Source organism: Ipomoea triloba, chromosome 15 (assembly GCF_003576645.1).
Source record: "Ipomoea triloba cultivar NCNSP0323 chromosome 15, ASM357664v1".
Lineage (NCBI taxonomy): Eukaryota > Viridiplantae > Streptophyta > Magnoliopsida > Solanales > Convolvulaceae > Ipomoea > Ipomoea triloba.
In genome coordinates this window covers 23,424,280-23,439,146 of record NC_044930.1, presented here as the reverse complement: position 1 = coordinate 23,439,146, position 14,867 = coordinate 23,424,280, and the positions used below count along the sequence as shown (strand labels likewise).

The following is a 14,867-nucleotide window of genomic DNA, read 5'->3' as shown; positions in this document are numbered from 1 at the left end:
AAAGAACATAATTGACAATGTAATGAATATCAATTGATGAATTTGAATGTAAAGAATCTTTGCATCGGAGAAAATAAAGATAATATAACTAATAAAATTATTTCTCTTATTTAATTTAATTTATTGATAATGAATAATTTTTTCAAATAAAGGCATTGTAGACACATAATTCTAAATTAAAGAAATACATATATATAGTTTTCAAAACAAAAAAAAAAACAAAGAAAAGAAAAGAAATACATATCTATCATTTTTTTGGTAGCTACTAATTTATTTAATTTATTTAATATGAGTAAAATAGAGCGAGGAACTTAATTATGTCAAATTTGATTAGGATGAGATTTGAACCTAATACCTTTCTTATTGAAATCAATTAGTAAGTTAATAATTAAGGATAAATTTAGAAATCTCAATGAAAAATAAAAATCTAAACAATTTGAACCATTAATTTGATTTAATAATTTGACCGCATTAAGGAAAATAAAAATCTAAACAATCGGAACCATCAAGTTGATTTAATAATTTGACCTTTTTTTTTCCTATTATATGCTCAACTTTTTTTTGGCTCTTATTAGTATACTAGTTTTATACGCGCATTGCGTGCATGGGTTAATGCCCAATGTTTACATTTAAATAAATATTTGAAAGTATATCAATGCAAGATTATATATGAGAAGTTTATACATGGGTAATTGAATGTCGAATTTTTTTATTTAAATATATAACTCAAAGTATATGAATCCAAGATAATATAGAAAATTCATTATAATTATTACTAAAATAAATGTTTGCAACCTTGTAAAATTGACAGTCTAAATATTTGGTCTAAAAATGATAGTTTAAATAAATACTACTTTTAATTTGAATTTTTCTAAGTGTTCTTAATTCTCCTTTGAGTAACATTGTCATTGTCTTCATCTTTACTATTTGTTCTCTTCCTTTTTGTTCGTAGTGTGTTATTTGCAATTCGGTTATTGTTGGTAGCATAGATGACAACGTCATGCAATGAGATTATGATATAGGAGCTATGGACTTTCCTTTATGTGTTCTACTTGGGGTTCATTTGGTTCAACCATTATTGTTGAATGAGTTATTGTGGGTAAAAAAATCCCTAGTTTAAGAAAAAAGATTAAATAAATTAATAAAAATTTGAAAATTTAAAATATTATATATTCCAAAGATATTAAAAGGTAGTTTCTCGCTTCAATTTGCTGGGTAATGGGTTATTTGAGTACTTTCATTGTCAACAAATCTCCCAAGTAGTTAATATGATTGGTTTCAAACTATTTTTTTTTTCATGGTATTAAAGAAATATATATGTATCATTTTTTGGTGTAACTACTAATTTATTTAATTCAATAAGAGTAAAATAGAGCGATTCCGCTTCAATTTGTTGGATTATTTGAGTACTCTCTTTGTCAACCAATCCCCAAGTAGTTAATATAGTTAGCTTCAAATTATTTTAAATTTTTTTTTCATAGTATTAATAAAATACTTGGTAAATAAATATATAACATTATTTTGTACTATAACTTTGATATTTAATTACAAGATATTGTAAAAATAAGATAATGGACAATGTAACAAATATCAATTGATAAATTTGAATGTAAAGAATCTTTACATGAGAGAAAATAAAGACAATATAACTAATGAAATTATTTCTCTTATTTAATTTAATTTTTTGATAATGAATAATTTTTTCAAATAAAGGTATTGTAGACACATAATTCTAAATTAAAGAAATACATATGTATCATTTTTTGTTGTAGCTACTAATTTATTTAATTTAATAAGAGTAAATAGAGTGAGAAACTTAATTATGTCAAATTTGATTGAGATGAGGTTCGAACCTAAGATCTTTCTTATAGAAATTAATGGGTAAGTTAAAAGTTAACGGAATATTAACGGAGAAAAGAATATTTAACGGAAAACTTAACGGATAATCATAAAAGTAAGGTTAAATTAGGTAATCACTATTAATAATATTAATCTGAATTATCTTAACCATCTATTTGATTACATAATTCATCTGAACCATCCATTTGATTAAATAATTTGACCGTCATTTTTTCTGCCTATTTTAGGCCAAACTCTCTTTGACTCTTATTAGTATAGTAGATATATAAGTAGATATAGTAGATAGATGTATGAAAAAATATAACAGAAGAAAAATAAAAAAAATTAAAAATAATTAATGCATAATGAATAAAGAAGGAATACAAAATCAGAAAGAATTTGTGAGCCACAATAAATTTCATATTAAAGATACTAGTATTTTCGCCCGTGCGTTGCACGGAATGAATTTGTTATAATATTTTAAGAATATTTGGATCGATATACAATTATATAAATTATAACATCGAATATTATATAGCGCAATTGATGAAATTTGTTGGATTGATTATGTTTTTTGATGTTTTCTTTGCTTGAATTAGAACAAATAATTGTCCAATTACCCGTGTGATTCACGGATAAATTTTTTTATTATTTATTTAGATAATAAAATTAAAGATAAAATATTTTAAAAAATCTAATATTGAACATGTACATTTATTTGATTATAAGATTAGTGCAAAAATATCACTCAATTAATTGAATAATATATGACTTGTTTGTTTACAATTATCTTAAAAAGATCGATATTTAATACTCCGTATAACTTAAGTAATTATATTATTACAAAAATAAATATGGAAAATGAGAAATACTTTAACTTTAATTATTACGGAATATAAAAATAAATTGAACCATCAATATTTAACTTAATTACCATAATAATTCTTGTATGTAATGGTCGGTTGACAGTCTAGGGATGATTCTTGGGATTTGATCTTTTGCTGTTGTTCTCTTTCTTCTTCTGGGGGAGATATGGTGGCACACCACAGATTCATGATGCTGAAGTTTTGTTTGGTTCTCCTCAGTGTCTTCTCAGTCCAAGAATCTGCAGCAGGTTATATTTTGTGTTTTATATGCTGTTGTTTACTTGTAATTTCCTTGAATATTGCATAAAATCCCAGCTTTTTCTGGTTTCTTAGCTTGAATTTCACAATTTCTTGAGTAATTGAGAATATGGGATCTTGAATTTGAAGGCTTTTTCATTATATTACATGATAATGGATTTACATCGCAAAGGGCATTTGAGATAAGTCTATGATACACAAAAAAAAGTGTTATATTATTATTGTTGTTATTTTGGACTAAAGAATGTAGTAAATACTTTGTTTTTTTCTGCATTATTTAGCATATTCATTCTCTCAAAATAATCTTAATATGACGGAAAATTGGATAATAGCTTCATATTTTATTACTTGGAAAATAGTTAAGTTTGACCATAATTCTAATTTTTCAATGGAAAATGAGAACCTATAAATTTTTTGAATACTGGTGATGGACAATGAATTTTTTTTTTTTTTTTGTAAATAAATAGGCATATAGTTTTTTTTTAAATGCATGTTACAAAAAGCTTATTCAAAATAACACATTTGAAAATTTATTAAGGGCCATTTAAAACATAGAATGCCTGTCAATAAATGATTTAATTAGGTTGTCAAATTCACATTACTCTAAGAATTTGCAGTAATTTTTTATCATGCTAATCTGGCTTATCTGTCACTTTGCTGCAAATCCAAATTGTTATTTAGTCATATCAGTAGTTTGGCAGCCTTGTTATTGCTCTCTGAACTATGAAAGTCGTATAGAACTAAGCCAAGGTGTGGACATGATTAATGCTGAGAGAAANTAATGAATAAAGAAGGAATACAAAATCAGAAAGAATTTGTGAGCCACAATAAATTTCATATTAAAGATACTAGTATTTTCGCCCGTGCGTTGCACGGAATGAATTTGTTATAATATTTTAAGAATATTTGGATCGATATACAATTATATAAATTATAACATCGAATATTATATAGCGCAATTGATGAAATTTGTTGGATTGATTATGTTTTTTGATGTTTTCTTTGCTTGAATTAGAACAAATAATTGTCCAATTACCCGTGTGATTCACGGATAAATTTTTTTATTATTTATTTAGATAATAAAATTAAAGATAAAATATTTTAAAAAATCTAATATTGAACATGTACATTTATTTGATTATAAGATTAGTGCAAAAATATCACTCAATTAATTGAATAATATATGACTTGTTTGTTTACAATTATCTTAAAAAGATCGATATTTAATACTCCGTATAACTTAAGTAATTATATTATTACAAAAATAAATATGGAAAATGAGAAATACTTTAACTTTAATTATTACGGAATATAAAAATAAATTGAACCATCAATATTTAACTTAATTACCATAATAATTCTTGTATGTAATGGTCGGTTGACAGTCTAGGGATGATTCTTGGGATTTGATCTTTTGCTGTTGTTCTCTTTCTTCTTCTGGGGGAGATATGGTGGCACACCACAGATTCATGATGCTGAAGTTTTGTTTGGTTCTCCTCAGTGTCTTCTCAGTCCAAGAATCTGCAGCAGGTTATATTTTGTGTTTTATATGCTGTTGTTTACTTGTAATTTCCTTGAATATTGCATAAAATCCCAGCTTTTTCTGGTTTCTTAGCTTGAATTTCACAATTTCTTGAGTAATTGAGAATATGGGATCTTGAATTTGAAGGCTTTTTCATTATATTACATGATAATGGATTTACATCGCAAAGGGCATTTGAGATAAGTCTATGATACACAAAAAAAAGTGTTATATTATTATTGTTGTTATTTTGGACTAAAGAATGTAGTAAATACTTTGTTTTTTTCTGCATTATTTAGCATATTCATTCTCTCAAAATAATCTTAATATGACGGAAAATTGGATAATAGCTTCATATTTTATTACTTGGAAAATAGTTAAGTTTGACCATAATTCTAATTTTTCAATGGAAAATGAGAACCTATAAATTTTTTGAATACTGGTGATGGACAATGAATTTTTTTTTTTTTTTTGTAAATAAATAGGCATATAGTTTTTTTTTAAATGCATGTTACAAAAAGCTTATTCAAAATAACACATTTGAAAATTTATTAAGGGCCATTTAAAACATAGAATGCCTGTCAATAAATGATTTAATTAGGTTGTCAAATTCACATTACTCTAAGAATTTGCAGTAATTTTTTATCATGCTAATCTGGCTTATCTGTCACTTTGCTGCAAATCCAAATTGTTATTTAGTCATATCAGTAGTTTGGCAGCCTTGTTATTGCTCTCTGAACTATGAAAGTCGTATAGAACTAAGCCAAGGTGTGGACATGATTAATGCTGAGAGAATAGAACTAAGCCAAGGTGTGGACATGATTAATGCTGAGAGAAAATGATTTTTCCTCTTAACGGACATGATTAATGCTGAGAGAAAATGATTTTTCCTCTTAACATAATAATTTGCTCAAGTTCTAGAATCAGAAGATAATTTAACCATTTCTTTATGTTCATTTTGAGTAATTTGGATTTCAGCTCCTTGAGGATCTGTTTCATTTTGAGTAATTTGGATTTCAGCTCCTTGAGGATCTGTAGAAGTAGTCTCAATGAGTCTATGGGTGAAATTTATTCTTCTATAAAAAAACATTTTAATACTTTGAATCAATTACAACTGTAAGTAATGTGTACTTGTTTAGAAAATATAAACAGTACTACATGCTCTTGATAAGCAACTGGAATTACATTCATCTTCCCCAACTATTCACAGAATGCAACTGGAATTACATTCATCTTCCCCAACTATTCACAGAATCAAACTGGAATTACATTCATCTTCCCCAACTATTCACAGAATCACACCTGAAATTTTATTTTAGCAGAAATTATGTTTTGTATACCTTGATAAGCACGAGATTCGATAGAAATTATGTTTTGTATACCTTGATAAGCACGAGATTCGATACACATTCATTTCCCCCAACTATTCAGACCTCAAATATTATGATCTGCAAAATTTTCTTCCTTTATTTACCTAGAAAAATTATGTATATGATTCAACTCCTTTTCCCCTTTACCTTACACTTGAGTTGAGTCTGGATTTGTACATGCATAGTTTTTTCCCCACATTTCATTTCAGCTCCTTTTTCCCTGTGTTTTTTCTTTTCTTTCCTTTTCCTGCGTTTTAACCCCCTCATTGGCAGTAGTGAAATTTTAGCTGTTTTAACCTTATAATGAAACTTCAAAATAGAAAATGATACCACATCACACAAAATTACATTCTCATAGCCTGCAAAATACGTAGTATAAAATACCATTGACTTCTGTCTTAATTTCTCAAGTTCAGATTGAACATCTTTTAGGGCTTTTGATGATTTAACAATTGGAACTGTTGGAGGATACAATACAACCGAAGCTACCAGAGAAGAGTAGAGGGGTACATGCGTCTTTTATATTGCCTTTAGTTGTAACCATCCGCTTCATCTTCCTTGTATATATTCTCCATTGTTTAGTTCTGTACAACCATCTCTTCACTCTGTAATCTTCACTACTCATCAATACAACAGTTTCTATTTTTCATTTTCCATTGCTTTACTGCTAACAAATCCAACAAACTCCTGCAACAAACTTTAGGTTTTTACTCGGAATCTCCAAAGTTTTCATATATTCCTCATTTACGTACAGAAAAACAATTTACAAATAGAAATAATATAGCAATTGGAAAAACATCATTGTAGATTTGAAAAGTGAATAATCTAGCAGAATGTAACAACATCCACTTTGACACATTAAATTCATTAGGAGGATGACAGGGAAGGAATGAAGAAATAATTGAGTATTAAATACATGAAAGAAAGGCATCATATATGTATAACATCCATTTTGACACATTAAATGCATTGTGTTTTTTGTTTTAACTTTGGTTCGTGTTTCATGTTAATCACCTTGATTCTGCAATTATTTGGGTTCATGTCCTTTACCTCACACTACTGTAGGACAGTGATGTTGACATTTCAAGAGATACGCATACTGCTTTAGAACCATCTTCAAAGCATCACAATAGGTGTTCCCCCATGCCTTCAGCTGAAAAGGTGTATGCTGACAAAAATGGTTCAAGAGGAAGAAATAGGTTAGACATGGATGAAGTGACAGAAGTGTATGCCAATAGTTATCATACTCAGGGTATGATTTCCATGCTATAGCAAATATTTATCATATGTTAATTGGTTGTACGTTCATTTTCCTTTTCTTTGTCATCTTGTTGGTCAGTAATTGCATTTCTTTTATGTGAATTTTACTTTTTGTCAAAGCACAGGTGCTAATGTCCTGGCTATTTTATGCTTGGAGAGAAATGAGTAATCTTTCTAGAGAAATGAATAACGGGAGAAATAGAAAAATTGGAATACTTGTTTACTGCAGAAAATTATTTGAAAAGAGGTATAGGTACCTAGATTTTAAATATAATTAAATTATTAGAATAACAATTAGGAGAAATTTACCTAGAAGTCTTGGAATAAACATGTTGATATTCCATGGCCAAATAAGAATGCATCAAGTGGAGTCTTATAGAGTTTTTTCTCATCTTGGGATAAGTTGGAGGGAGAGACGAAAATAGACTCCATTAGTGAACAATAAGGAGAAATAGCAGAGAATAAAAGAAAATAATGGATGGTAGCATTGTTCAGGATTATAAGAGTATTTATAGTGCAGATTAGGTGGCTGGTTATGGAGCATTATTATTTGAAGAAATAATGATGATTTTGTGGCAGATTATAGAGAAAGTTCGATGTACAATTGCAATTGCAGAATATGGCCAATTATGAATTGATTTATGGAGCGGTTTATTTGCAATTGCAGAATATGGCCAATTATGGATGGAAAATCTTCCTTAATGATTAATATTAAAATAAGGCTAAATTATCAGTAATTGATTCTATTCTATTTTTTTTATGCAAAATCTTCCTTAAAGATTTACGTGTAGACTAACATTTCCTTAAAGATTCATTTTCTTATATTCCTTTACTGATTCATATCCATTTTTCCATTTTTTAGAGTCTACGGCTTCAAGGGCTAACATTTCCTTCCATACTTTTCCATTTTTCCATATTTATATTAATTGTTTGAATTGTATTCCCATAGCTATTTCAACGTTTCTTACCAATTCCATAAATATTATATTCCCATAGCTATTTCAACATTTCATGTATTAACATATTCTTACCAATTATAATTAATAGATATTATTTAATTTTTTATATAACATTTTCTTACCAATTAGGCTTTATTAATTATTTTACTAATAAATTATGTAATTAATATTGCCAAAAGTTTGAGCGGGAAAATTTAGAAGGAGGATATTATTTTTATATATAGTATAGATATAGATTATTTGACGGCATTAACGTAACAATTTTAGAATAAAATAAGAAGGGTAAAATTGAAAAATAAAATTTAAATATATATTAAAAAATAAGGATAATGTATAAGTTAATAGTGCAAATGATTACACCAAAATATTTTCCATCCCTATTAAAACTTTACGGGTGTTAATTTTTATATAATTTTAGACCGACATATAGTGACTTTTTTTATTAAAAAAATATTTAAACACTTGCATTTTCCTCTGACATATAGATATGGCAGATTGGCAGTGCTGTACCAATGTTTTCACTTGTATAATGTTCAGTTAATGTACCCTACACCAAAAAAGGTGTTTTTCACAGAAATGTACGTTTGTAAGTGGTTCGAACAAAATTAAATAGATAAACAAAAATAGGAAGAAAAAAAAAAGAACTATTTTTAAAATGCATTTTAGAAATTAATTAAGCCAAAAAGTTTAACTAAAATACATCTAAAAATAATAATTTTACCTAAATTTTAAAATCTGTCTATTTTTTCAGCCACTACCTATAGTGTGTACGGCAATTTATTTTGTGGATCCAGGTCTATCTTGTATAATACACAATTTACATATTAAATGTTCACAATTTTCATACAAAATGTTGTGAATATATAGTATGTAAACTGTAAACATTCAATATATAAATTGTACATTTTAGACTCAGATTCACATTGCAAGGTGAATCCGGATCCAAGTATAATTGTCTAGTGTGTACTAGATAAACTATGTCATTGTGTAATAATTTGCAAGCTAAACGTGAGATGTAAACCAAATAGGAAGACCTTGTAAATAGATTCAATTGCGAGAGTGTTGGTAATAATCAAACTCATGATTATAATTACAATAATCATACTCCATTATTTGACCAACTCCTTTCAGGAAAATCTATCTATTTTTTATACGATTTATAAATTATTTATATAAAAACCCGACCAAAAATAAAAAAAATGGGATGTATTGTAGGTCCAATCCTTTGCCTCCCACAATGATTGTAATATATAACAAAAGGGGAAAAAAGAAATATTAAAAATAAAAAATATTATAATAATAAGTCGAAACTCGAAAGTATGGTCAATTGTGTCGGTGGATGAGTGAGTCGAAACTTAATCATGTCACTTAGTACTTGGCGCCTCAGAAGTAAAGTCTATTATCTTTGTTTAGTGGTGTTTGGTAAGTTCAAGAACAACAACAATGTCCCTTTTGCCACTAATAATAAAAGATTATCACAACTGGTAATCTCGAGGATATATTGTGTGAAATTTCTATTAAGCCCGAATAAACAAATACTTAATGAATATGCAGCTCAACTCGGTTGGTAGACTACTCTCTGAAATATCGGTCAATCTCATTGATATAAGATTGAGTATTTTTAAGACGGTAATATTGTCAATGCACGAAAATTTGGAGATGAATACCCAGGTGATGTGCAAGATTTTTCAATCTGAGAAAATATTGTCTACAGTTGGCCAGATCATTATTGCAGGTAAAGAAGCTTTAAGTCCTTTCAAGGAGACCAGCTTTCAATTTGTAAAACAATCTATGAATCAAATTTTCTGTAGCATAGCTAAGGAAGTTGTTTCTATGTCAGACTATAAGGAATGATTTACCATTTCACCGAACTTTGCTTCATGTTATGATTTAATGAATTAAGTTCTTTATCCTCCAAAAAAAAAAGAAAAAAACAAATACATAATGAAAATTTAAAAAAAAAATTTAAAAGTGTTGAGTTGATCCCTTCATGTAAAAAAAAATGTAACTAGATCTTCTAACTAAAAAAAATTATAATAAAATTTTAAGCCTATAAAACAGTGTAATTAGATCCTAATATTACTTACTTAGTAGGTTATTGATGATATAGCATTAACTAAGTGTAAATGTGACATTTGAAGACTCAATTATGGTTGAGCGTACTTTTTAATTTTAATTATTTAAAAATAATTATAAGTTATTTTCTTTTGGTGTCTATTTAAAAAAACATAATAATAAAATAAATTGTGCACTCGTCTACCTAAGCATTAAATGAGTGTATTAGTTTGATAAGTGCCACATCAATGGGAACATATTACATATTAAGAGTTAATACCACAAATACCACAAATGGTCCTCTGACTATTGGGGTAGTACTTCTTTTAGTCCTCGACTTTCAATTCGACTACAAATGGTCCTCTGACTTTCATTTTTTACCACAAATAGTCCTCTATTAAAATTTCTGTTAAATAGGTGTTAAATCTAGGGGTAATATCGTCAAATTGATTAATATTATTATGATTAATTCTTTTTTAGAATTATATAACAACACAATTAATTTCAAACATTAATAAACATTAAGTTAATAAATATAAAAATAAAATGGACGTGAGAACTTATATAAATGAACAAATTAAATAAAAATCCATGATTAATGTTCGCAATTTGTACTTGATTAATTATATTAATTCAACGGTAGCAGCTTTCAGTTATGTCCCAAACAAAATGTTTGATCGATTAATGAAAAGTGAAAATTATTAATCGACCATGTATAAACAACCATGAAAATGATGAAAGCAAGATTTTTTTAAAAAAAATCTTCCATTTTAGTCTGTTGGTTAAATTAAAATAGATAGCTCTAATATTAAATCTTAATTTTGTACGCATAATTACGAGAATAAAGTGTATTGTCTTTATATTTATGAGTATTTATATTTGTTAATTGTTTCAATTATGCTTGTTGGTGAAAAATTATAAACATTTTTATTTTATGAACATTATATATATCAATTTAACGATAATACCCCTAGATTTAACACCTATTTAACAGAAATTTTAACAAAAGGACTATTTGTGGTCAAAAATAAAAGTCAGAGGACCATTTGTGGTCGAATTGAAAGTCGAGTACTAAAAGGAGTACTACTCCAATAGTAAGAGGACCATTTGTGGTATTAACTCACATATTAATTAGGTAATGATGTGACTAGCACTATTTAACTTGGTTAGGTGAAATTTTTTCAGTGAAAGGACTTAATTGCATTATTCATTCAACTTAAAGAGGATAAGTTGACACTTTTTCATAAAATAAAATATCATATTAAAAGTAAATATTATGTAGTAATCATAATTATATATTCATAATAATTATTCCATAATAATTATAATTTGGTGTTTACTATACCATTAACATTTTCCAATGTCAAAAGGATAATTTTATATAATAAAAATATTACCGAGTTTATCAAAATTACACTTTCTTATTATTCTATATAAGGAAGAACTGAACAGATTATCTAAATCTAATGTTACTGACATCAAAAGTGCTCACAAAATTCACTTTTTTGAAATTAATTCTCAAAATTTTCAGTCCAAAAAATCTAGCCCCCACCATTAAAATTCAAACTTATGATCACCCATCTGTAATGGTAACTGAGATGACGTCACATTACATTGGTAGTTGCCTAATCAAAATTCACTTACGTAAAGATTAATTGCATAAAAATCAAGTTATAAATCCTCCAAATTAATTGGCATGTAATTATCACACTTTTATTATTAACCTTAAAAAGAGTAATGATTTTTCAAAGGAATTGTAATACATCATCGACATTAAACTCCAACGAAACAAAAATGAAATGATTAAATGAAGAAAGTTCTATGGACACCTTAGCCCCCATACCCAAAATAATTAATATGGTTTATTATTGTTCTGAATGTTTTCTCTTTTTTTTTTTTTTTATTGACATATTTAAATGCAAAATTTATTAATACTGAAATAAATAAACAAATAATAATAATAATAATATTATTATTATTATTATTATTATTATTATTATTATTTTTACACTATTCTCAAAACTTTCTTCGGAGACTAATTGATATGAGTTAAAGGATTTACTTTTTAAAAAGAGAAATATTTTTAATCCAATTATGGTCAAAGTTAATGAAAGGGAATAAAATTATATAGATTCCAAGGTCCGACAATCTTGACCTAAAACAAGATTGTGTCTATTCCATAGGATTTGTTTTCTCTTACAATTATCCCACAAAGCTAGTAGCTTTCTTTTTTCTTTTTTCTTTTTTTGAAAGGGAGCTAGTAGCTCTTAGTTATAAGATATATATCATATAATGTTCTATTTCGTAACATAGTTAGATTATCAGTTAATTTTAATGTATTTGATCATTATTAGATATTTGGCTTAGTTAAACAATTAATATGAGTGCTTGATTAATTAGTTTTTTGTAACCATCTGCCCACCTTGATAGATAGACTCCACACTTGTTCTCTATGCTTGAGAGTTATTTTTGCATAATTCCTTTATTAGTTAACATTGTCTATGACTATTACACAAAAGTCTACAAACTAATAGAGGTGAGCATCAGTCAATTTCGGTCGGTTTTCGGTTAATAACCGAAATAATCAAAAATTTGACCGAACTTTCATAACCGACCGAAAACCGACCGACCGATCTTCATATGTTTTTTGCCGTATATTAAATTGACTAGTTAAAAGATCTTGTGGTCTAATGGCACCCGGTGTCCCGGTTAACACTCCCACATGGATGATGGGAGTGGGTTCAAGCCTCAATGAAAGCAACTGTTTACTCTTTGTGCTTTAGTCTACATTGTAATAGTTTTTAGAAATGAATTAGTTTTAACTTTAATTAGTTTACCAAAATTAGTTTTAAATTGACTACATATGTTTTTAGAAATAAATTAGTTTTAACTTTAATTAGTTTATCAAAATCAAAAAAATTAAATTGGCTACATATGTTTTTAGAAATGAATTAATTTTTACTTTAATTAGTTTTTAGCATTGTTCATTTTAATCCTATTAATCCTACTTGAAAAGGGAATTTTTTTCGGTGAAAAATTGACGGAAAATATGTAATTTTTTTCCGGTGAAAAAGTGCCGGAAAATTCGCTGAATTTTTTTTTTCGGTGAAAATTTGACGGAAAATATGCAATTGCTTTTCAGCGAAAAAGTGGCGGAAAATTCGCTGATTTTTTTTTTTGGTAACTAGTTGACTGAAAATGGACTATTTTTGCAATAAAAATAATAATCGTGAACTAAAATTGCAAAGTTTAAAAGTGATGGACTAATCCTATAAATAACACCATAGTCGTGTGACTAAAAGTGCAAAAATTTCTATATAGAAATATATTAAAGAGACAGAAGAGGTGATTTGGGTGACCCATTCCGGCCATTCCAAGGAATCCAAGCCATTAGCCATCTGATCTCTTGTAGCCAAACAGTGAATAATAAAAGGGTCCCACTAGTGCTGTTCTTTTATTGCTCCCACGTGTCATCCCCAAACCTAGATTTACATGAAAGCTGTGCGCCTCATAATCAGAGATCACTCAATCTTCTCCTCCCACTTTACAAGCCCAACCCAACAACTTAAGTAAAGTTTTACTCACCGCCGTGGGCGGCGTCTCCACCTTTTCCGGCGAAACATTCGGCGTTGACGCTTCGTTGACTACGGTCAATTGCTTCTGCGAATTGTTGAAACAAAAATGGCGGATAGAGTGTATCCATCTGCGAAACAGAACGGCACTGCGGCGAATCCGGCGGCGGCGACTGCGACTAACGGCACGGCGGCGGCGGCGGCGACGAATCCGCCGAAACCGCAGCTCTACAACCCTAACCGCATCCCCTACCGGCCGACTCCGACGGCCTACCACCGACACGACCGGCGGCGGTGCAATTGCCGCCGCTGCTTCTGCTTAGGTTGTTTCTGGGCCGTTATGATCATCTGTATCCTCCTCCTACTCGCCGCCATCGCCGGCGCGATCTTCTACGTTCTCTACCGCCCCCAACGCCCCGCATTCTCCGTCTCCTCCCTCAAGATCTCCCAATTCAACCTCACCACCACCGCCGCCGACGACACCACTCGCCTCACCGCCAAGCTAAACCTAACGCTCTCCGCCAAAAACCCTAACAAGAAATTGATCTACACCTACGCGCCCATCTCCCTCACCGCTTTCGCCTCCCAAGTAACCCTAGCCAACGGCTCCTTCCCGGGTTTCCTCAGCGACCCGAATAACATCACAATAATCCACTCCACCCTCTCGCTCTCCTCCCAAGTCCTCGACGCCGATTCCGTCTCGGCACTCAATTCAGATCTGAAGCGAAGACGCGGATTGCCTATCAGGATCGTGATGGACACCATGGTTGTGCTGAAGCTTGAGAAATTGAAGAGCAAGAAGTTCGGGATCAGAGTCACCTGTGAGGGAATCCATAGCCAAACTCCCAAGGGGAAGACGCCGGCGACGGCTACCACCTCCGATGCCAGCTGTAAGGTTGATCTCAGAATCAAGATCTGGAAATGGACTTTCTAATTTTAGATAATTTTTGTTCGATTTCCTTTGATTTCACAGTTTTACTTTCATTTATTAAATTCACTTTTCTTGATAGTATAATTTTTTTTATCCTTTTCTTTTCTTGGGGTTGATTTGTAAGTGTTGAAGAACAGGAGGGGGAGAGCTAGAAATTTCATTCACAAAGCTCGGTTGGGGATTTAGTATAATTATATGAAACTTGAGGGATTGAAATAATTTTTTTCTTTATCAA

The 14,867-nt window shown here is 29.4% G+C and overlaps 1 protein-coding gene across 1 annotated transcript; it reads left to right on the top strand.

Moving 5' to 3' along the window:
* Positions 1–13,637: 13,637 nt before the first annotated feature.
* LOC116006147 (NDR1/HIN1-like protein 26) lies at positions 13,638–14,867 on the top strand. The gene has a single exon (XM_031246427.1). The coding sequence runs from the start codon at positions 13,811–13,813 to the stop codon at positions 14,633–14,635; it is 825 nt and encodes a 274-aa protein (XP_031102287.1). The 5' UTR covers positions 13,638–13,810; the 3' UTR covers positions 14,636–14,867.